Below are 23,646 nucleotides of genomic sequence, written 5' to 3'. Positions count from 1 at the left end.
GGGTTTAAATATACTTAAGAATGAATAACATCCTCTTCTGCTTTGCCCACCTCCAAAGCAAAGATGTATGAAATATGACAATTAAAGTTATAGATGTTTGTCAATCTAGAAGTAAAAATAGAGACTCATATTTGTGTTTGTATTTGTTTTAGTTTGATTTTGTAAAACTAATGGATGGGAAACAACTGGTCAAGCAGGACTCTAAGGGCTCTGATGACAGCCAGCACTCCCCTCAGCACCTCATCTTAACCTCACTGCAGGAGACAGGTTTCATAGAGTATATGGACCAAGGGCCTTGGTATCTGGCATTTTACAATGATGGAAAAAAGATGGAGCAAGTATTCGTGTTAACTACAGCAATTGGTAAGCTACCTTGGCTATTATTTTCAATTGACAATATAATTCTAGAAAGACACAACCAGTGATTAAAGAGATACAGATGTTATTTAAGCTTATTGCTCATTCTGCTTTAAACTCATTATTCATGATAGGTCACTATGAGAAAGGCTTATATCATTGTTGTCAATGTTGTTTAAATACTTATTAAGATTTTTTAAATGCTCCATTATTTGCTCCTATTTTAGCATACTTGCCATGCACTGTTTTATGTTTTCAGTAGAAATAATTACCTGGATAAAATTATTGCTACGGCTACATAGAAGAACTTCAGTGAAGAAGGGAATAAGCTGGGGAAGCTGTGTTAATTCAAGATCTATTTTTTATAAAAGCAAATAAACACCTTTTAAAATTGAAAAACTGGCATCAGTCCAGTTCTTTAGAATGACTGATTTGAGAACCAACCATTAAGGTTTCAAAATACAACTGGAGAGTATTTAGAGAACAGTCTCAAAAGACAATGACTTGGATCATTTAAAACCCTTTCTTTTAGAATTTTTTAGTCTAAAAATCATCACAATGGCTCTTCCAGTGTTCTCAGGGCCTTTTAAAACATGTTCTTTTTTTTAAATTTAATTTTATTAAATTTATTGGGGTGACAATTGTTAGTAAAATTACATAGATTTCAGGTGTACAATTCTGTATTATTTACCCACTCTAATTCATGATTCTCCGTAGTTAATCAGACATCTCACTCTTGTCATTTTTTTGGTGAATTAATTTCCCTTGATTATTTGTATGAATAACGCTGAGCTCTTTAGCAATTTTAGAGTTCTCAGGGAAAAGAACTCATAGACACAGTATTTTATTGTGTGAATTTTCCTAAAACCACCTATCTTTTAAAAGAAAAGAAAATATTGTACAGCTGTCAGTTTTCTATACAACTCTCACCACTTTACTTTTTAGTTAACCTGTTCAACCATGTGTTTAGGAAGATATATTGACTATTAATAGATATACCATCTGCTCTTTATAACAATTATGTTCTATTTTTACTTGATGCTGACAACCTTGAGTCAGTAGAAAATAGTATTCCACCCATAATGTTATCGAAAACTTTACTGTAAAGTAATCAGAAAGGCAATAAAAATGCACTGATGATATTTCCCCTAGAGAAAAACTCCACTGATTTTACATATTCAAAAGTGAAAGGATGCATTAACTTAGAAAAAATATTTTAAGTCATGGAGCTGTTTTGCTATTCACAGACTTATTGGGGCAGATTCAACAGATGCACCCCTCATGATATTTTCTATCAAGGTCCAATTTTGATAATGCAAATATCATGAGTTATGAGAGGTTGAGTTTCTCCTAAGAAACTGAGCAATTAGAAATCTAAAATATTTGTGAAGAAGATTTTCTCTCTTCCTGTTATTTTTATGCCTAAACTTAAGTTAAAACACTAACCAAACTATTAACCTTTTTTATAAAATCAAAAGACCCAGAAACATGCCTGGAGTTTTATTCTATCCCTTACTTCCTCCCCCCAAAAAACCTAATCTTTGAGAAACAACCGTTATTATCCAGTTATCAAGCTTTCATTTTCATATACAACAACATACTTGCTTTTATCTTATGCAAGTCAGTTTGTTTAATTTTCTGTTGTCTTTTAAGATTAGAAGTAAGAGAAACATTTCTCCTATAATTCAATCAAAGGTAATTCAAGTAAATTTCTGAAAAAACATCAAACTTACATAAGTTATTTACTCTAAATTCTCCCCATTAATGTTTATATTGTTATAATTTATTTATTTTTATTTTTTTAAATTAAGGTTTATTGGGGTTACAACAGTTAGTAAAATTACATAGGTTTCAAGAGTACACTTCTGTATTACATCATCTATATATCATCCTGCGTGTTCACCACCCAGAGTCAGTTCTCCTTTCATTACCATACATTTGATCCCCTTTATCCTCATCTACCATCTCCCCTCCCCCTTTACACTCTGGTAGCCACTAAACTATTGTCTGTGTCTATGAGTTTTTGTATCTTCATGTGTTTGTCTTGTTCTTTCGTTGTTCTTTCGTTGTTTGTTACCACGTATCAGTGAAATCATATGGTTCTTGACTTTTTCTGTCTGACTTATTTCACTTAGCATAATAATCTCAACATCCATCCATATTGTCCCAAATGGCATTATTTCATCTTTTCTTATGGCAGAATAGTATCCCATTGTGTATACATACCACATCTTCTTTATCCATTCATCTATCGAAGGACACTTTGGTTGATTCCATGTCTTGGCCACCATAAATAAAACTGCAATGAACACAGGAATACATATATCTTTATGAATAAATGTTTCCAGATTTTTTAGGTAGATACCCAGGAGACGGATTGCTGGAAATCTAGTCTTAATAATTCTAGTCTTAATTTTTTGAGGAACCTCCACACTGCCTTCCATAGCAGCTACACCAATCTGCATTCCCACCAACAGTGTATGAGGGTTCCTTTTCCTCCACAGCCTCTCCAACACTTGTTATTATTTGCCTTGTTGATGATAGCCATTTTAACTGATGTGAGGTGATATCGCACAGTGATTTTTATTTGTGTCTCTCTGATGATTAGTGATGTTGAACATGTTTTCATATGCCTATTGGCATCTGTATGACCTCTTTGGGGAAATGTCTATTCACATCCTCTGCCCATTTTTTAATTGGATTGTTTGTCTTGTTGTTGAGTTGTACGTGTTCCTTATATATTTTGGAAATTAGCCCCTTATCAGAGGCATTATTTGCAAAAATCTTGCAAATCTTTGCAACCATTTGATTGGTTGCCTCTTTATTTGAAAGTTTTTTTAGTTTGGTGTAGTCACATTCATTATTTTAGCTTTTATTTTCCTTGCCTTTGAGGTCAAATTCATAAAATCCTCTTTGAACCCAAGGTCTATAGTTTAGTACCTATGTTTTCTTCTATGCAGTTTATTCCTTCACGTCTTATGTTTAGGTCTTTAAACAATTTTGAGTTCATATTTGTACACGGTAATGGGTAGCAGTCTAATTTCATTCTTTTGCATGCAGCACTCCAATTCTCCCAGCAGCATTTATGGAAGAGGCTTTCTTTTCTCCATTGTATGTTTTTGGCTCCTTTCTTGAAAGTTATCTGTCCATTTTTATGTGGGTTTATTTCTGGGTTTTCAATGCTATTTCATTGTTTTGTGTGTATGTTTTTCTGCCAGTGCTATACTGTTTTGATTATTGTTGCCCTGTAGTAGAAGATGAAGTCAGGGAGTGTGATACTTCCAGCATTAGTCATTTTTTCTTAAGATTGCTTTGGCGACTCAGGGTCTTTTGTAGTTCCATACAAATCTGATGACTTTTTTTTGTTCTATTTCTTTAAAAAATGCCATTGGGATTTTGATGAGAATTTCATTAAATCTGCATATTGCTTTGAGTAATATGGCTATTTTAACTATGTTGATTCTTCCAATCCATGAACACAGAATGTCTTTCCATTTCTTTGTGTCTCTTTAATTTCTTTTATAACTGTCTTATAGTTTCAGTGCATAGGTCTTTTACGTCCTCGGTTAAGTTTATTCCGAGGTATTGTATTCTTTTCTTGCAATTGCAAAAGGATTTTTTAAATTTGTTTTTCTGAGATTTCATTGTTAGTATATAGGAATGCAATGGACTTTTGTACGTTGATTTTGTAGCCGGCAACTTTACTGTATTCATGTATCGTTTCTAAGAGCTTTTTGTTGGAGTCTTTAAGGTTTTCTATGTATAGCATCATGTCATTTTCAAAAAGTGACAATTTAATTTCTTTATTTCCACCTCAGATACCTAAATGCTCTAGCTAGGACTTCCAGTACTATTTTGAAAAGCAGTGCTGATAGGGGACAGCCCTCTCTTTTTCTTTAATGTAGAACGAAGGGCTTCCATTTTTCACCATTAGTTATGATATTAGCTGAGTTTTTGTCATATGTGGCCTGTATTAGGTTAAGGTATTTTTCTTCTATACCTATTTTATTAAATGTTCTAATCATAAATGGATGTTGTATCTTGTCAAATGCTTTTTCTGCGTCTATTGATATAATCATATGAGTTTTGTCCTTTGTTTTGTTTATGTGGTCTATTAACATTCATTGATTTGCATATGTTGAACAATTGTCACCCCAATAAATTTAATAAAACAAAACAAAACACATCATTGTGCCCATGATATGAACCCCACGTGATTGTGATTGTGTAATCTTTTCAAAGTATTATTGTGTTGATTTCCTAGAATTTTGTTTAGGATTTATGCATCTGTATTCATCAGAGACGTTGTTCAGCAGTTTTCTTTTTTTGTGTTGTCCTTACCAGATTTTGGTATCATGGTAATGTTGGCCTCATAAAATGAGTTAAGGAGTATGGTCTCTTCTTCAATTTTTTGGAAGAGTTTGAATAGAACGGGTATTAGATTCTCCTTGAATGTTGGGTAGAATTTACTAGTGAAGCCTCTGGTCCTGGACTTTTGCTTTTGGGAAGGATTTTGATGACTGGTTCAATTTCTTTACTGGTGATTGGTCTGTTTAGATTTTCCAGTTCTTTGTGATTCAGCCTAGGAAGGCTATATGTTTCTAAGAACTTGTCCATTTCTTCTAGGTTATTAAATTTGGCAGCATGTAGTCCTTCGTAGTATTCTTCGATGGCCCTTTTTATTCCTGTGGCATCCATGGAAACTTCCCCTCTTTCATTTCTGATTTTTTTATTCGTGTCTTTTCTTTTTTTATCTTAGTGAGTCTAGCCAAGGGTCTGTTAATTTTATGAATGTTTTAAAAGAGCCAGCTCATTTTCACATTAATTTTTTCTATTTTCTTTTTGTTCTCTATTTCATTTAGTTTTGCTCTGATTTTTATTATTTACTTCCTTCTACTTCCTTTGGGTTTCATTTGTTCTTCTTTTTCTACTTCTTTAAGGTATAACATGAGGTTATTTATCTGGGACTTTTCTTCTTCCTTGGAGTAGGCCCTTAATGATAGAAAGTTCCCTGTTATTACTGCTTTCACTGAAACCCCATAATTTTCATAGGATGTGTTTTCAATCTCATTTGTTTCTGTTAATATGTACTTTTTTTTTTATCTCTCCTCTTATTTTTTCTTTGATCCAGTTGCTTTTTAAAAGTATATTGTTTAATCTCCACATATTTGTGGGCTTTTCTCTGCTTTCTTTTTGCAGTTGATCTCCAATTTTAAAGCCTTGTGATGAGAAAATTTCCTTGGTATAATTTCAATCTGCTTAAATTTGCTCCAGCTAGTTTTATGTCTCAATATATTGTCTATCCTTGAGAATGTTCCACGTACACTAGAAAAGAATGTATAATCTGATATTCTAGGATGAAGTGCTCTATAAATGTCAGTTTTGTCCATTTCATCTAATGTGTCATTTAGAACTGGTATTTCTTTATTAATTCTCTGTTTGGATGATCTGTCCATAGCTGTCTATGATGTATTTAGGTCCCCTTCTGTAAGTATGTTTTGGTCAATTTCTCCCATTAGTTCTGTTAGTAGTTGTTTGGTATATTTCAGTGCTGCCTGATTGGAGGCATAAATATTTACGACTGTTATGTCTTCTTGTGGTATAGTTCCCTTTATCATTATAAAATATCCATCTTTACTCTTATTACCTTTTTTTATCCTGAAGTCTGTTTCATCTGATACAAGTGTGACTACACCTGATTTTCTCTGAATACGATTGCTTGGAGTGTCAATTTCTACCCTTTCACTTTGAGTCTGTATTTGTCCTTGTAGCTGAGATATGTCTCTGAGGCAGCATATGTTTGGGTGTTTTGTGTTTTTTTTTCCAGTCTGCTACTCTGTGCCTTTTATTGGTGAGTTAGTCCATGTACATTTAGGGTGATTATTGATATATGAGGATTTCCTATATCCATTTTGCCTTTTTTTTTTCCTGGTATCTTGGTGTCTCCATTGTTTCTTTGCCTTTTTGTTGCAGTCTGTTATTTCGGTGTGGTGGTATTCTATGATTTTTCCCTCTGTTGTTGTTGTTTCTTTTTCCTTTTCTTACGTTATATATTTCAGTTCTGGATTTTTTTTTGTGAGGTTACCATTAAGTTTATGTAAAAGAAAGTTTCATATTTACAGTATTCCCTTTTCTTCAGCATGCTTCCTTTCTCCATTCCCCTTTGCCATTTCAGACCTTTACTCTCTCCCCTTTTATGTTTTTGTTGTCACAATTTATCCCTATTTATGCTGTGAGTTTATTTCTGCCTTGCAGTTGCAAGTTGTCTTTTTCCAATGTTTTTTGAATTCTTTTTTTCTTCTTCTTTACCCTGTATGTTATGTTTAAGTGTATAGTGTCTTGTTTGGTGTAGCGGTTGCCATTTCCTGCTTCTGTCTGTCTGTAATACTCATGGATTCATATTCGTTTGATTTTTTTGTTTCAGGTCAAATAACCTCCTTCAGTATTTCTTGTAATGCGGGTCATGTGTTAGAAAATTCCCTCAGCTTCTGTATGACTGGAAAGATCTTTATTCCTCCTTCATATATAAAGGATATCTTTGCTGGACATATTATCCTTGGCTCATAATTTCTCTCTTTAAATAGTTTGAATATTAGATTCCACTCATTCCGCACTTGTTGAGTTTCTGTCTAGAAAGTGATTCTACAGTAAGATTAAAAAGATCGAAGGCAAAGCTTCCTGGAGGCCAATATAAATAGAAAACATATTCTTTTTCATCACTGGTTATTTATGTGATCTTGCTGTAGCCATTCTCCTCCTGGGATTCCTAGATTGTCCCAATGTTTCTTTGATGCCTTGTGGAGATAGCAGCTTTCAAAACCCCCTATATTGCCTTTTCTCCTCATTTGCATTGCTGGAGTAAAGCTCTGTGCAGCAGTGTGGACCCAGGAATAGCTCTTAGATAAGTCAATAAAATGTAGGGATTTTATTTATTTTGATAGCAAACTTTATTAAAAGTTTGTTTTTTTTTTCTTTAGGACCATTTGTGACAACATGGATGGATCTTGAGATTATAGTGTTAAGCGAAATAAGTCAGACAGAAAAAGCAGAGAACCATATGATTTCACTGATATGTGGTATACAAACCAAAAACAACAAAAGAACATGACAAACAAATGAGAAACAAAAACTCATAAACACAGACAATAGTTTAGTGGTTACCAGAGGGTAAGGGGGGTGGGGGATGGTAGATGAGGGTAAAGGGGATCAAATATATGGTGATGGAAGGAGAACTGACTCTGGGTGGTGAACACTCAATGGGATTTATAGATGATGTAATACAGAATTGTACACCTGAAATCTATGTAACTTTACTAACAATTGTCACCCCAATAAACTTTAATTAAAAAAAAGTTTTTTCTATAATAGTTACATTCCCACAAGGCTGCTTCCATAAAGTTATCAGTAGGAGCTTGTATGAAATGAAATTCAACTATATTTACCTTTGAAAGCTTCTTCCATGGCCTCCTATTAACCATCCAGAGCAGGGGAAATCCAAATGTAAATGTAAAAACTGCCTCTACTGATTGGTACAAGAAAGCTAGATAAGTAGAAAATAGAGAAATAATTGTTCCATCTTGGAATAAAAAAAAAGATTCTCTGCCTTTCAATGATGACCTTTTAAATAAATGTATGATTTTATGGAAATAACTAATGTTTTAAAGAGTTAAAAGTAGTTAGCTCTTTGTCAAATATTATATTCCTGGCAGCCCAGTTATATTTCAGCAAGTGCCATGTGTCAATTTCTTATCCAGCTCAGTTTTCTAACACAAGGATGAGAGAACAGACCATCATAAACCTGCAGAAGACTATTTGATGTATTTATATAAGGTTGAGAAGAATAATGTCCTCTGAATGATAATAGGGTGGCTATCCACACAGCCACTGGATTTCTTCTGAGCTTTCTAAGAATCCCCAAACTGTACTAAATACCACTTTCTTCTTCTTGCTTCTATTCTGCCCAGGGAAGAACTCCCAAGTCTAGATCAGAAGTTCTCTAACTATGGAAGTTTATTTGAAGCATTGGTTCTCAATGCTTTAATGCAGTGGGTGCCTTCAAGATTACCTGCAGTATCTGTTAGAATGTAGACCACTGGGCTGCATTCCTCAGAGATAGATTCAGTAGATCTGGAGTGAAGCCCAGGCATGTGCATTGTAAGTGCCTCAGGTGATCCTACTGATACAGGTGGTCAAAAGTCCACAATGGAAGAAATGCCATTTCTCAACCCTCATATAAATTCTCATAGCTCAGGGGAAGATGCCAAGACCACTTCCTAGAATATCTCCTTCTAATTGGAAATAACTTATCCAAGTGAAACTAGATGAGGTAGATAGTTTGGATTGAAAAGGAAAAGCTGGTACATATGAGAAATATGAGTTTAATGGCCTAGAACACAAACTCAGAATTCAAGAATGCTAAGTATGGAAAACTTAGAGAAAAAAGTAAAAAGATGATTTTTTTGAAAACAACAAGAGTAAAACGTACATATCATCATAGTTCATGGACTTGGAATTTAAACCTATTATACTCAAATCTATTTTAAACTAGAAACAATTTTTAAATGAATTTTTATTGAGGTAGCATTGATTAATAACATAAACTTCAGATGTACAGCATTATAATTTTTAATGTCATTGTCAGAGACTGGCTTTTGTATAACTTTATACCATTTATTTTTTATTTATTTTTATTAGTTTCAGGTGTACAAAACAATGTAATAGTTAGACATTTACACCTCTCACAAAGTGATAATTCCCTCCCCCCAATCTTTTCGTCCAGATACTTATCAGAAGACCTATCAAAGTCCTTTTACAGTGTACATCTTTATGTCACCAGAACTAACTATGGGCACCTTGAAAACCTTCTTAATTCCCCTAAACCCTATTCTTCTCTAAGAATAGATTGAAGGGAAATTAATGGCATAGAACTGAGAAGAACTGACAGTCAAGAAAGCATTTCTCAACAAAATACTTAGGTTCTAATGCTTTCAGTCGTGGTGAATTTAATATGAACACTTACTTTAAAAGCCTTCCATTGTCACTTATTAATGAGAAAGAAATACTGATTATCATATTTAAGCTATCAAGATAGTAGATTAAATATTTTGAGGTTCTAGAGAATAAATTATTATTTGCTACAACCTGAATTTGTAAAATAAACAGTAGACTTGGTTTTCTGGTTGCATTTTTAAGCCCATTTTGCATTTGAGAAATGTCCTATAATACTAGTACATTTTTAGCTTTATCATGAATGTCTCATAAGAATACAATTCATCTAGAGTCTTCATGCACTTTAGAGACGAGGTTGATTTTTACTTCCACTCTTGAAGAGCCAACTCAGCAAATCCAGGGTGCTTTTAATAATTCAGAACTACATGTGACATCTTACAGAAATTTTTGCCACTTGATTTTAAATAGTAAGTGCTCCATAGACGGCAGAGAGTAAGACTATTATTGGCCCAGAGTTCTTTTTTTAAAAAAATTTTACTAGTTTCAGGTGCACATGACAAAGCAAAACTTACACGTTTATCATTCATATCCCTAACACTGTGTGAACCCCCCTCCCCCTATCCACTATCCCTCTGACATCGCACAGAGCCATTACATTTCCACTGTCTCTATTCCTAATGCTGTGCTCCGCTTCCTGTAACAATATACATACAAATATATAAATATACATACATATATATATATATATATATATATATATATTTATTTATTTATTTATTTATATAAAATTATAGTTGTCATTCAGTATTGTTCAGCTTCAGGTGTACTGTGCAGAGATCAGGCATCTACATCATCCCTGAGGTGGTCTCCCAAATGGGACATATGTCCATCAGATACCCTACAACATCTTTACATTATTGATTACGTTCCCCAAATTAATTTTCAAAACCCCGTGGCCATCTTGTGGTTACCGACTATTTCCTAAACCTCTCACCTTCCCCTTGTCCCCACCCCCCCGCCCCTCTAGCAACCCTCAGTATTTCCTCTATGTCTCCAAAACTGTTTCTGATTAGTTCATTCACGTATTCTTTTCTTTAGATTCCGCATATAAGTGAGATCATATGGTATTTGTCTTTCTCTGTCTGACTTATTTCACTTAACATAATGTTCTCTAGGTCCATCCATGTTGTTGCAAATGGTAAGATTTCTTTCTTCTTTATGGCTGTGTAATACTCCGTTGTATAAATATATCACAGTTTCTTAATCCAGTCATCTACCGAGGGGCATTTCAGTTGTTTCCATGTCTTGGCTATTGTGTATAGTGCTGCAATAAACATAAGAGTGCATAAAGATTTTTGAATTGGACTTTTGGATTTCTCCGGATAGATACCTAGGAGTGGGATTGCTGGATCATAAGGTAGTTCCATTTTCAGATATTTGAGATACCTCCATACTGTTTTCCATAGTGGCTGCACCGATCTGCATTCCCACCAACAGTGCACAAGCGTTCCCTTTTCTCCACATCCGCGCCAGCACTTGTTGTTTGTTGATTTATTGATGATAGCCATCTTGACTGGGGTGAGGTGGTATCTCATTGTGGTTTTTATTTGCATTTCTCTGATGGTTAGTGAGGTTGAGCATTTCTTCATATGTCTGTTTGCCATCTGTATGTCCTTTTTAGAAAAATGTCTCTTCATGTCCTCTGCCCATTTTTTAATTGGGTTGTTTGTTTTTTTGGAGTTCAGTTGAGTGAGTTTTTTATAAATTTGTGATATTAACCCCTTATCAGATATGTCATTGGCAAATATCTTTTCCCATTCAGTAGGATCCCTTTTTGTTTTATTGATAATTTCCTTTGCTGTGGAAAAGCTTTTTAGTTTGATATAATTCCACATGTTTATTTTTTCTCTTACTTCCCTCGCGCAAGGGGATATATCAGTAAAAATCTTATCCGGGTAATGTCTGTGAAATTTCTTCTTGTATTTTCTTCTAGGAATTTTATGGTTTCAGATCTTACATTTAAGTCTTTAAGCCATTTTGGATTTATTTTTGTATATGGTGTAAGGAGGTGGTCCAGCTTCATTTTTTTGCATGTGTCTGTCCAGGTTTCCCAGCACCATTTATTGAATAGGCTGTCTTTACCCCACCGTATATTCTTGCTTCCATTGTCATAGATTAAATGGCCATAAAGCCATGGATTTATTTCTGGACTCTTTATTCTCTTCCATTGATCTCTGTGTCTGTTTTTATGCCAGTACCATGCTGTTTTGATTACTGTAGCCTTGTAGTACAATTTGATGTCAGGTATTGTTATACCTCCCACTTTGTTCTTATTTCTCAAGATTGCTGAGGCTATTCGGGGTATTTTATGATCCCATATAAATTTTAGGATTATATGTTCTATTTCTGTGAAAAATGTCATTGGTAATTTGATAGGAATTGCTTTGAATATGTATATTGCCTTAGGCAGTATGGACATTTTAACTATATTAATTCTTCCTATCCATGAACATGGTATGAATTTCCATCTATTTGTATCTTCTTTCATTTCTTTCTTCAGTGTCTTATAATTTTCTGAGTACAGACCTTTGACTAATTTCGTTAAATTTATTCCCAGGTATTTTATAGTCTTTGGAGAAATTGTAAATGGGATTGCTTTTGTAATTTCTCCTTCTGATGTTTTATTGTTGGTATATACAAATGCAACTGATTTCTGAATATTAATTTTGTATCCTGCTACTTTACTAAATTCATCTATCAGCTCTAATAGTTTCTTGGTGGAGTTTTTAGGGTTCTCTATATATAGTATTATATCATCTACATATGATGACAGCTTTACTTCCTCCTTACCAATTTGGATGCCTTTTATTTCTTATCCTTGTCTGATTGCTGTGGCTAGAACTTCCAGCACTATGTTGAAGAAGTGGAGAAAGTGGGCAGCCTTGCCTTGTTCCTGATCTTAAGGGGAATGGTTTTAGATTTTCCCCATTGAGTATGATCTTAGTTGTGGGTTTATCATATATGGCCTTTATTATGTTGAGATATGATCCCTCTATTCCCAATTTCTTAAGGGTTTTATCATAAATGGCTGTTGGATTTTATCAAATGCTTTGTCTGCATCTATCGATAAGATCATGTGATTTTTATTTTTTATTTTGTTAATGTGGTGTATCACATCAATTGATTTGCGGATGTTGAACCACCCTTGCATACCATGGATTAATCCCACTTGATCATGGTGTATGATCTTTTTAATGTATTGTTGAATTCTGTTCGCTAATATTTTGTTGAGGATTTTTGCATCTATGTTTATTTGGGATATCAGCTTGTAGTTTTCTTTTTTTGTGGTGTCTTTGTCTAATTGTGGGATCAGGGTGATAGTGACATCGTAAAGGGGGGTGGGGGGTGGGGGGGGAGGTGAGGGTAAGGGGGATCGAATATATGGTGATGGAAGAACTGACTCTGGGTGATGAACATACAATGGGATTTATAGATGATGTAATACAGAATTGTACACCTGAAATCTATGTAATTTTACTAACAATTGTCACCCCAATAAATTTAATTTAAAAAAAAAAAAAAAAAAAAAAAAAGAGTGTTTGGGAAAAAAATGGCGGTGTGAGGTAAGCCTCTGTAAAGCTCCCCTGGAATTTACAAAGAATCGAACAACAAAAACTCCACAAAGGACTCCCTGCACAGCAGACAGGCAAGACGAAGAGGCCCACTACCGACTGAAATCACCTACAGGTGGGAGATTCGCGAGAGTGGGGGGAAGATGAAATGGAGAAGTGCGCGGAGACGGAGCCGCGCAGGTGCAGGACACAGACCTAGCTCAGTACGCCGAGCTCGCTGCTTCCCAGAACTATCGCAGCTGCAGGAGATCGGACTGCTAGGGCTCCGCCAGGGCTCCACAGGGCTGAGGGGACAGCATATAACACGGCTGAACCCAACGCTCACGGCAGAGACCTCGGAGAAAAGACTGAGGGAAAAAGGCTGAAAACGGTGGTTTAAGCCCACACTGCTGAGCAGAGAACAGAGCCTTAGGCACTGAGACTAGCTGCCCCCTCCCTCCCCTCCCAGAGCACACCCCGCCCCCACATGCCCGGTGCTAGAAGCCAAACAGTAGCAAAGTCAGATCAAAACAACAGAAAATTTGCTGTTTTGAGAACTGTGGACCGCAGACACAAATCCACAGCCCAACTAGTTCTGGCAAAGGGGAGAGAGCTGTGGAAGCAGGACCGGCTGTGGTGGTGGTCGCCGCCATTGCTCTGGACCACCTCTAACAACTCACCCCGCCCATGTCCCCACCTATCTGGGTGGATCCCTGAAGGAGTAAACAGAACCGCTGAAACATACGGGCTCTGAATCAGGAGCTGGAAGAGCTTTGGAACATCAAAAGCTCTCTGCATACCCACCGGGACACTGCGCCCTGTGACCTAGACGAACTATTAACAGAGGAGAAGCCCATCTGCCAGGGAATCACCCCATTGTGTGAGAAGCTAGAGTAGTGCAGAGAAAACATAGCACTACCTTGTGAGAGAGAAAAAAAAGCCGGCAGTCAGAGAAAAACTAAAACATTTTACCAACAAGTACTGGAAAACAAAAGAAAGACCTCTTACTATCAACTTGTTGCAGAAGTCACTCCTGTAGATGTCTAGGAAGAAAAATAGTAAACCAGTAAACGCCATGAATAACCAAGGCAACAAGATAGCTCAGAAAGAAAGTGAAAAATCTCCAGAAAAGGCACTTAAAGATACAGAAATGTGTGACTTAAATGACAGAGAATTCAAGATTGCAGTTCTGAAAAAACTCGAGATAGAAGAAAAAACAGATAGGCAGTTAAATGAACTCAGAAACTCAATCAAAGAACAGCATGAGCATTTTACGAAAGAGATTGAAATCTTAAAAAAGAACCAAATAGAATTTCTGGAGATTAAGAACTCAATAGAAGAAATTAAGAATGAAATAACCAGCTTAGGTAGTAGAGCTGACCAGATGGAGGAAAGAATCAGTGACATCGAAGATAGAAACCTGGAAATGACACAGATGGAAGAAGAAAGAGACTTGAGACTTAAAAGAAATGAAAGAACTCTACAAGAACTTTCTGACTCCATCAGAAAGAGCAACATAAGAATAATGGGCATACCAGATGGGGAAGAAAGAGAGAAGGGAACAGAGAATATATTCAAACAAATTGTCGATGAGAACTTCCCAAATTTGTGGACAGAACTGGACCCTCGAATCCAAGAAGCAAATAGAACACCTAGTTACCTCAATCCCAACAGGCCTTCTCCAAGGCATATTGTATTGAAGCTGTCTAAAATCAACTACAAAGAAAGAACCCTCAAGGCAGCCAGGGAAAAGAAGACGATAACTTACAAAGGAAAGCCCATTAGATTAGTATCAGATTTTTCAGCAGAAACTCTACAAGCCAGGAGGGAGTGGAACCAAATATTCAAACTATTGAAAGAGAGAAATCATGAGCCAAGAATAATATATCCAGCAAAGATATCCTTTAGATATGAAGGAGGAATAAAGACATTTCCAGACATACAGAAGATGAGGGAATTTTCTAATACACGACCTGCACTACAAGAAATACTAAAGGAGGCCATTCGACCACCATCAACAGGGACAATTTGTGGCAACCAAAACTCAAAAAGGGGGAGAGTAAAGGCCTGAACCAGAATATGGGAATGGAGATAGTCAGCGTGCTAAAGAAAATGGAATACTCTAAATATCAAACTTTCTTTTACATAAACTTAAGGGTAACCACTCAAAAAAAATCCAGAACTGAAATATATACTGAAATAAAAGAAGAAACAGAGGAAAACATCATAGAATACCACCACACAGAAATAATAGACAACAACAAAAAGGCAAAGAAACAATGGAGACACAGCCTTACCAGAAAACTAAAGATAGAATGACAGGAAATCCTCACATATCAATAATCACCCTAAATGCAAATGGACTGAATTCACCAATAAAAAGGCACGGAGTAGCAGATTGTATCAAAAAACTAAATCCAACCACATGCTGTCTCCAATAGACACATCTCAGCTACAAGGACAAGCATACACTCAAAGTGAAAGGGTGGAAATTGACACTCCAAGCAAATGATACCCAGAAAAAATCAGGTGTAGCCATAATGATATCAGATGAAACAGACTTCAAGGTGAAAAAGATAACAAGAGACAAAGATGGACATTTCATAATCGTGAAGGGGACTGTACAACAAGAAGACATAACAGTCATCAATATTTATGCCCCCAATCAGGGAGCACCGAAATACACCAAGCAACTACTAACAGAACTAAAGGGAGAAATTGACCAAAACACAATTATACTAGGGGACTTAAATACATCATTGACAGCTATGGATAGATCATCCAAACAGAAAATAAATAATGAAATGGTAGCCCTAAATGACACATTTGATGAAATGGACATAATTGACATTTATGGAGCACTTCATCCTAAAACATCATACTATATATTCTTCTCTAGTGTACACGGAATATTCTCAAGGATAGATCATATATTGGGACATAAAATTAGTCCCAACAAATTTAAGAAGACTGAAATCTTACCATGCATATTCTCAGATCACAAGGCTTTGAAGTTGGGTATCAACTATAAAAACAATGCGGGAAAAAACAAAAATACATGAAGATTAAACAACATACTTTTAAAGAAGGACTGGGTCAAAGAAGAAGTTAGAGTCGAGATCAAAAGATACATAAAAACAAATGACAAGGAAAATAAATCCTACCAAAATTTTTTGGATGCAGCAAACGCAGTTTTAAGAGGGAAACTTATCTCATTACAGGCCTATCTCAATCATAGACACAGAAAATGGTTTGGTGGTTGCCAGAGGGTAAGGGGGTTGGGGGTTGGGGGGTTGGAGATGAGGGTAAGGGGGATCGAATATATGGTGATGGAAGGAGAACTGACTCTGTGTGATGAACACACAATGGGATTTATAGATGATGTAATACAGAATTGTACACCTGAAATCTATGTAATTTTACTAACAATTGTCACCCCAATAAATTTAATAAAATAAAATTTTAAAAAAAAATAGTGTTTGGGTGTCTTCCCTCCCTCTGTATTTTTTGGAAGTGTTTGAGGAGAATAGTTGATAATTCTTTTTTGAACATTTTGTAAAATTCACCTGTAAAGCCATCTGGTCCAGGGTTTTGTTTGCTGGGAGATTGTTGATTACTGATTCAATTTCCTTTGTGGTAATCAGTCTATTCAGGTTTTCTGTTTCTTCTTGAGTTAGCCTTGGAAGGTTGAATGCCTCTAGAAAATTGTGCATTTCTTCCAGGTTGTCAAATTTGTTGGCATACAGTTGCTCATAGTAATTTCTTACATTTTTTCGTATTTCTGCAGTGTCTGTTGTCACTTCTCTTTCATTACTGATTTTAATAATTTGGGTCCTCTCTCTCTTTTTTTTAATGAGTCTGGCTATAGGTTTGTCAATTTCGTTTATCTTCTCTAAAAACCAACTCTTGGATTCATTGATCATTTGTATTGTTTTTCTGGTTTCTATTTCATTTATTTCCTCTCTGATCTTTATTATCTCCTTCCCTGTACTCCCTTTGGGCTTATTTTGTTTTCTTTTTCCAGATCCCTTAAGTGTGAAGATAAACTGTTGATTAGTGATGTTTCTTGTTTCTTTAGTAGGCCTGCAATGCTACGAACTTCCCTCTTAGGACTGCTTTCGCGGCATCCCATAGATTTTGGGTCGTTGTATATTCATTTTCGTTTGTCTTGAGATATCTTTTGATTTCTTCCTTGATCTCCTGCTTGACCCATTCATTATTTAGTAACATATTATTCAGCCTCCATGAATTTGTGTGTCTTCCAGTTTTTTTCCTGTAGTTCATTTCTAATTTCATAGCACTGTGGTCAGAGAAGACAATTGGTATGATTTCAATTTTCTTAAATTTATCAAGACTTGCTTTGTGGCCTAACATATGGTCTATCTTAGAGAATGTTCCATGTGCGCTTGAGAAGAACGTATATTCTGCAGCATTGTGGTGAAATGCTCTGAAAATATCGATTAAATCCAAGTGGTTCAATGTATTGTTTAAGGCAGTTGTTTCCGTATTGATTTTCTGTCTGGAACACCTGTCCCTTGCAGTAAGAGGTGTGTTGAAATCCCCTACTATGATAGTGTTACTGTTTATCTCTGTCTTTATGTCAGCCAATATCTGTTTTATATATTTAGGTGCTTTTATGTTGGGTGCGTAAATGTTTACTAGGGTTATGTCCTCTTGTCAGATCGATCCGTTTATTTTTATATAGTGCCCATCTTTCTCTTTCAATATTTTCTTCATTTTAAAGTGTATTTTGTCAGAAATAATTATTGCCACTCCAGCTTTTTTCTCATTTCCATTTGCATGAAATATCTTACTCCAACCCTTCACTTTCAGCCTGTGTTTGTCTTTTGATCTTAGGTGAGTCTCTTGTAAACAGCATATACAAGGGTCTTGCTTTCTTATCCACTCAGCCACCCTATGTCTCTTGATTGGAGCATTTAATCCGTTTACATTTAAAGTGATTATTGATAGGTACATAGTTATTGCCATTTTTAAATTTGTAGTTAGATTGTTTTCATCTTTCTTCTATTTACAGAAGTCCTTTTAGTATTTCTTGCAATGCTGGCTTGGTGGTAATAAATTCCTTTAGCTTATTCTTTTCTGGGAAGCTCTTTATCTCCCCGTCAATTTTAAATGATAGCCTTGCTGGATAAAGCAACCTAGGCTGTAGGCCTTTGTATTCCATCACTTTGACTATCTCCTACCACTCCCTCCTGGCCTTCAATGTTTCTGTAGAAAAGTCATTTGACAGTCTTACAGGAGTTCCCTTGTATGTAACCGGCTGTCTTTCTCTTGCTGCTTTCAGCATTCTTTCTTTGTCTTTAACCTTTGCCATTTTAACTATAATGTGTCTTGGTGTGGACCTATTTGGGTTTATCCCTGCTGGAACTGTCTGCACTTCCTGGGCTTGTATGTCGGTTTCTTTCACCAGGTTAGGGAAGTTTTCGGACATTATTACTTCAAATATGTTCTCGATCCCTTGCTTCCTCTCTTCACCTTCTGGTATTCCTATGACGCGCATGTTGTTGGGCTTGATGTTATCCCATAGGTCTCTTAAACCATCTTCATTTTTTTTTATTCTTTTTTCTTTCTGTTGTTCTGTTTGGGTGATCTCTGCTAACTTGTCTTCTAAGTCGCTGATTCGATCCTCTGCTTCATCTAACCTGCTGTTAATTCCTTCAAGTGAGTTCTTTATTTTGGTAATTGTGTTCTTTAGCTCTAACTGGTTGTTCATTATGATTTCTACATCCTTCTTGATGTCCTCTCTAAGCTCCTTAAACATTCTTATCATCAGTGTTATGAACTCTGTCTCTGATAGGTTGGTTACCTCTACTTTATTTGGTTCCATTTCTGGAGGTTTCTTCTGTTCTTTTATTTGGGACATGTTTCTTTGTTTCCCCATTCTGGCTGACTCTCCGTGTTTGCTTCAATGTATTAGGTAGATCCCCTAGAGTTCTTAGTTCTTGCTGGGCTATCTCATGTAGTATGTGTCCTTTATATTTGACTTGCACTACTTCGTTCTTCTCCTCTGCGTGTGCTCCAACGGTGACTCTTGTGTTGTATATATTGTCCTGTTAAAGAAGATCTGTAATTGCTTTTCGCTTGTGAGTAGGTGGGGTTAACTCCTAGGCTGACTAGTTGTGAGACTTGGCTCTGCCTGCTGCAGGGTGTTCTGCTGCGTGAGGGTTGACCGCTTAAATGTGGTTTGGCCTCTATGGGTTCTTGTGCCTGTAAAGAATCCCCTCTGGGTGTGTCACTTGTAGGTCAAACCCAGTAGTACTCTGATTTGGTCTGGAGTTGGCCCCTGGGTATGTTGAATCTTGTGCCTCTTAAGCTGGGCCCTGGTAGGGCAATTTCAGAAAAAAGCAAATCACCAAGCACAACAACAACAACAAAGAAAAAATAAAATACATTCACATGTAAAAAACAACCGACAACCCCCACTCAGCACAGGCAAAGATATCAAAGATATAAAGACAAAACAAAACAAAACAAAAAGCAGCGCCAGTCTTGGCTTAAGCCCACCAAGTAATCTCCAGGTTGTCCTCTGCTCTACCAAAGAGTCACCTGCGTATTGTGCAGGTAGAGCCGGTTACCTGGTGCCCAGAGTGACGTTGGGACTGCAGATTTAGACGCGTGGCGGTGAGGGGTCTGGACGGTAGTTTTTACAAAGCCAGTGCAGTTTCTGCCCTTGCCTGCACATATGCACACTGAGAGTAGTACCACCAGCTCTGTGTCCAGTTCTCCTGAGTCTTAGGGCACTTCTTCCCTGTGTGTGTGTGTGGCGGGCGGGAGATTTCTCAGCTGCTGAAAGCTGGGAGCTGGGTCTGCCGCTTCCTGCTGATCCCTGGGAGTGCCTCCGCCAATGTAATTGCCCCGCCCTAGGCAGGCCAGAAAGGGTGGGGGCTGGGGATGGAAGGAGGGGTCTTCTTTTTCCCAGCCCAGTTGTGTCACACTCTTCCCGCAGGCCTGAAAAGGTGGTGGCTGGGGACGGAGGAGTCCCCTCTCTCCTAGGCCAGCAAAAACCACACTCCTCTCAGCCTCCTCCCTGGGCCAAAGCTGCCCGCCAGACTTTCCAGAGCCTGAGAGCACCAAGGCTCCTCTATAATCTGACACTGTTCCCTCAGGGGCCAGTTCAAGTCTCTGGAAGGGTGGGGTTAGGATTGGAAGAGTGGGGTGAGGGGCCCAGGTATGGAGTTTGTGTCCTTTGTCCGGACTAAGTCTTAACTGGTGGTATCAACTGAGGTTATTGCCTCAAATGCTAGATATGCGGCCCCCACGGCAGGAGAGGTCTGCTGTGGTATGCAGGGTAAAGAGTCCACCTCCTGGCTTTTGTGTTCTCTCTTCCATCCTGGGATCCCCTGCGTCTCTGCAGCTGCGGATGTGGTTGCCCCGCCCTGCAAGTAATCCCTGCGCGAGTCTCTTCGCTGTTCTGCGTGATGAGCAGAGTCCTTTGATGTGTTATAAGTGTCCCGTTTCTGATAAGATCCGGCGGAGAACTCAAAAAGTGTGCCCCGCTGCCGCCATTCCTATGACGTCACTCCTGGCCCAGAGTTTTTACAATTTAAAAAAATCAAGGACTCTCCAGCTGGTAGATTTGTTCATTTTTTTTCTCTTTTTTTCCCTATTATAGAAATAATGGATGACTGTTCAACTAACTGCAATGGAAATGGAGAATGTATTTCTGGCCATTGTCATTGTTTCCCAGGATTCCTTGGGCCTGACTGTGCTAGAGGTAATGTTGCTCTGTTATCCTGATTGATTTAGGGAAACTGATGTCTTTTGAGAACTCAGAAGGAAGAGGAGTGGTACTACTGTTCATAGTAGCAGCAGCAATAGCAACAGCACCGCCCACCTCACTACCGAAATTTAAGCACCTATTCTGTCAGGCACTGTTCTAAGCACTTTGTGTTATGTCTTTTAATTCCTACCATAGTCTTATGAGATAAATCTGCTATTATTCCAGTTTTATGGGCAAAGGAACAACCTCACAGAGGTGAAATAACTTAAGCAAGGTTACCTAACAGCTGGGATTTGTACCTAGATCATCTGGACCCAAACACTACATGATACTTCTATATCCTTCATATACTGAATCATAATGTATAGGTAGACTTTAAATGTGAGCAAAGTAGGTAACTGCTTATGCACACCCATGTAAGCTAGGAGTGTGCAATCACCAACCACGTAAGTAGCCTAGAAAGTAAAGGCTGGAAAGTCAGAAATTAAACTTAGCAAACTACTGTTTCCTAGACTTGCCCAGTTTAATTCTTGAAAAGCTTTAGGTAAATCATATCATGTTTTCCCATAGGCTTACAGTTATGACTTTAGAGATGCTTTCTGTCCATTTTCAATGTGTTCTTGAAGTTCTGTCTGCTAATACTTTAATCTCAGGTTTCTTAGCCACTCAATTTCTTAAGATTAAATTGTATTCAACAGGGAATTCTACAGCACTTGCTAGGTTCCAAGTACCGTGATATATCTTGGGGGTAGGAGGGATAGGAGTGGAGGTGACGGCTGGTAATAAAGAAATGAATAAGACAGAAGATGTGGGCTCTGCCATCAAGGAGTCAAAGTTTTAGTAGTAAGACAAACAATGACAAAGTAAGTAAGTGTTCTAATAAAAGTCTGCACAGTGTGTAATGGGAGTAGACATCGGTCCAGCATGAATCTCTTTAAATGCACAACCTTTTAAAGGTAGTATTCTATAATATTAATAACTCCCTATTTATTAGTTTTTCAAATTTTCAGGTTTTTCTTCCTAAAAGTAGCATATATCTGCTTGAGGACGAAAAGCCATAAGAGAGAAAATGCCTAGCTTGTAATAATAGTAATAATAATAATAATAATAATAATAATAACAGCAATAATTAAATTATGTGGTGGAATCAGAATCAAACAATTGAAATAAGTTCTTCATTCAGGATAGTTTTATAATTTATCTTTACCGCCCTCCCATAAAAGGAAAATTCTGTTTGTAATCATGAACATGTGCCTATTTAATGTAGTCTAAGACAGGAATAGTACATTTTTTTTTGCCCGAAATGTTATATAAGAATCAATGGAGAATTGCTCTTTGGAGATGTTAAAAGCATTATGAGAACATTATAAGTTAATTTGCCACTCTTCAGATTCGTGCCCTGTGCTGTGTGGTGGGAATGGAGAATATGAGAAAGGACACTGTGTCTGCCGAAATGGCTGGAAGGGGCCAGAGTGCGACGTTCCAGAAGAGCAATGCATTGACCCAACTTGCTTTGGTCATGGCACCTGCATCATGGGAGTCTGCATCTGTGTGCCAGGATACAAAGGAGAAATATGCGAAGAAGGTCAGATCTCCATTTTAATCTACTGTTTCAGGCTTTTCTCTCACTGAATTATCCAAGGCTCTATTCTGTGCTTCCAGTAGAGACAGAAGTGATATTTGTAAACCATAAGTGTTCAACATGTCTGCTTAGTATGTGGAGCAGGGAGTTGGAGTCAGGGGAGCTCATTTCTCTCCTGACAATCTCTAATATTAACAAGAGGCTTTGTTTGTGACACTTGAAGAGCAGTAATGAAAAATGGGAACCCCCTCCCTTATTTTAACATTGTCTTATAACTTGAGAATTTCCATATTGATGATTTTAGGTGTTAATTCATATGTTTTCATTATTACAGAGTGCATTAGGCTACATCTTATTTTAAACCACATAATAATATATACACATTTGGAACCATTTTGTGAATGTTTTCTTGTGAGTGATTTGTAATTACTGTTATTACTGCTACATATTATTTATCTTTACATATCTCATACTGAAACATGACCCCCACGCCTAAGGAAGCAGAATTACCACTAATGAGTTTCAAGTCAGTGCCTTTATATTAAAATGCACCCCAAACGAGCCTTTACACATACACACAAAAAAACATTTCTTGAAATGGCAATAGTCTTATCATTTAAAGAGATACATTGGAAAAGAAGTGTACTAGTAATCAGACATTTCCATACCACATTCCTCAAATAAGACTGACTTTAGAAATAATATTAAACCATTACCATGGGAGATGGGCTCATCACAACTGTTGTTCAGGAACAAGGCTGTTCAAAATGCACTACAATTTTTTTTTAATACAATTTATTGGGGTGACAATTGTTAATAAAATTACATAGATTTCAGGTGTACAATTCTGTATTACATCATCCATAAATCCCATCGTGTGTTCATCACACAGAGTCAGTTCTCCTTCCATCACCATATATTTGATCCCCCTTACCCTCATCTCCCACCCCCCACCCCCCACCCCCCTTACCCTCTGGTAACCACTAAACTATTGTCTGTGTCTATGAGTTTCTGTTTCTCATTTGTTTGTCTTGTTCTTTTGTTGTTTTTGGTTTATATACCACATATCAATGAAATCACATGGTTCTCTGCTTTTTCTTTCTTTTTTTTTTTAAATTTTTTTTATTAAATTTATTGGGGTGACAATTGTTAGTAAAATTACATAGATTTCAGGTGTACAATTCTGTATTACATCATCTATAAATCCCATTGTGTGTTCATCACCCAGAGTCAGTTCCCCTTCCATCACCATATATTCGATCCCCCTTACCCTCATCTCCCACCCCCCACCCCCCACCCCCTTACCATCTGGCAACCACGAAACTATTGTTTGTGTCTATGAGTTTCTGTTTGTCTTCTTTTGTTGTTTTTGGTTTATATACCACATATCAGTGAAATCACATGGT

At 36.9% G+C, this 23,646-nt stretch overlaps 1 protein-coding gene across 8 annotated transcripts in view; it reads left to right on the top strand.

Annotated features, from left to right (window-relative positions):
* Positions 1-23,646, top strand: part of TENM1 (teneurin transmembrane protein 1) — a 1,194,370-nt gene that overhangs the window by 826,589 nt on the left and 344,135 nt on the right. For 7 of the 8 annotated variants that reach the window (XM_074324280.2, XM_074324276.2, XM_088794943.1 and 4 more), the window contains 3 exons: positions 153-363; positions 20,551-20,652; positions 22,049-22,243. In XM_074324280.2, the coding sequence (XP_074180381.1) occupies positions 153-363; positions 20,551-20,652; positions 22,049-22,243 (508 nt within the window). The remainder of the gene's footprint in view (positions 1-152; positions 364-20,550; positions 20,653-22,048; positions 22,244-23,646) is intronic. The other variant, XM_088794945.1, reaches the window with a different exon arrangement.

Source organism: Rhinolophus sinicus, chromosome 18, assembly GCF_057876585.1.
Source record: "Rhinolophus sinicus isolate RSI-liver-muscle chromosome 18, RSI-T2T, whole genome shotgun sequence".
NCBI classification, from domain to species: Eukaryota; Metazoa; Chordata; class Mammalia; order Chiroptera; family Rhinolophidae; genus Rhinolophus; species Rhinolophus sinicus.
This window is presented reverse-complemented; position numbering and strand designations above follow the sequence as displayed.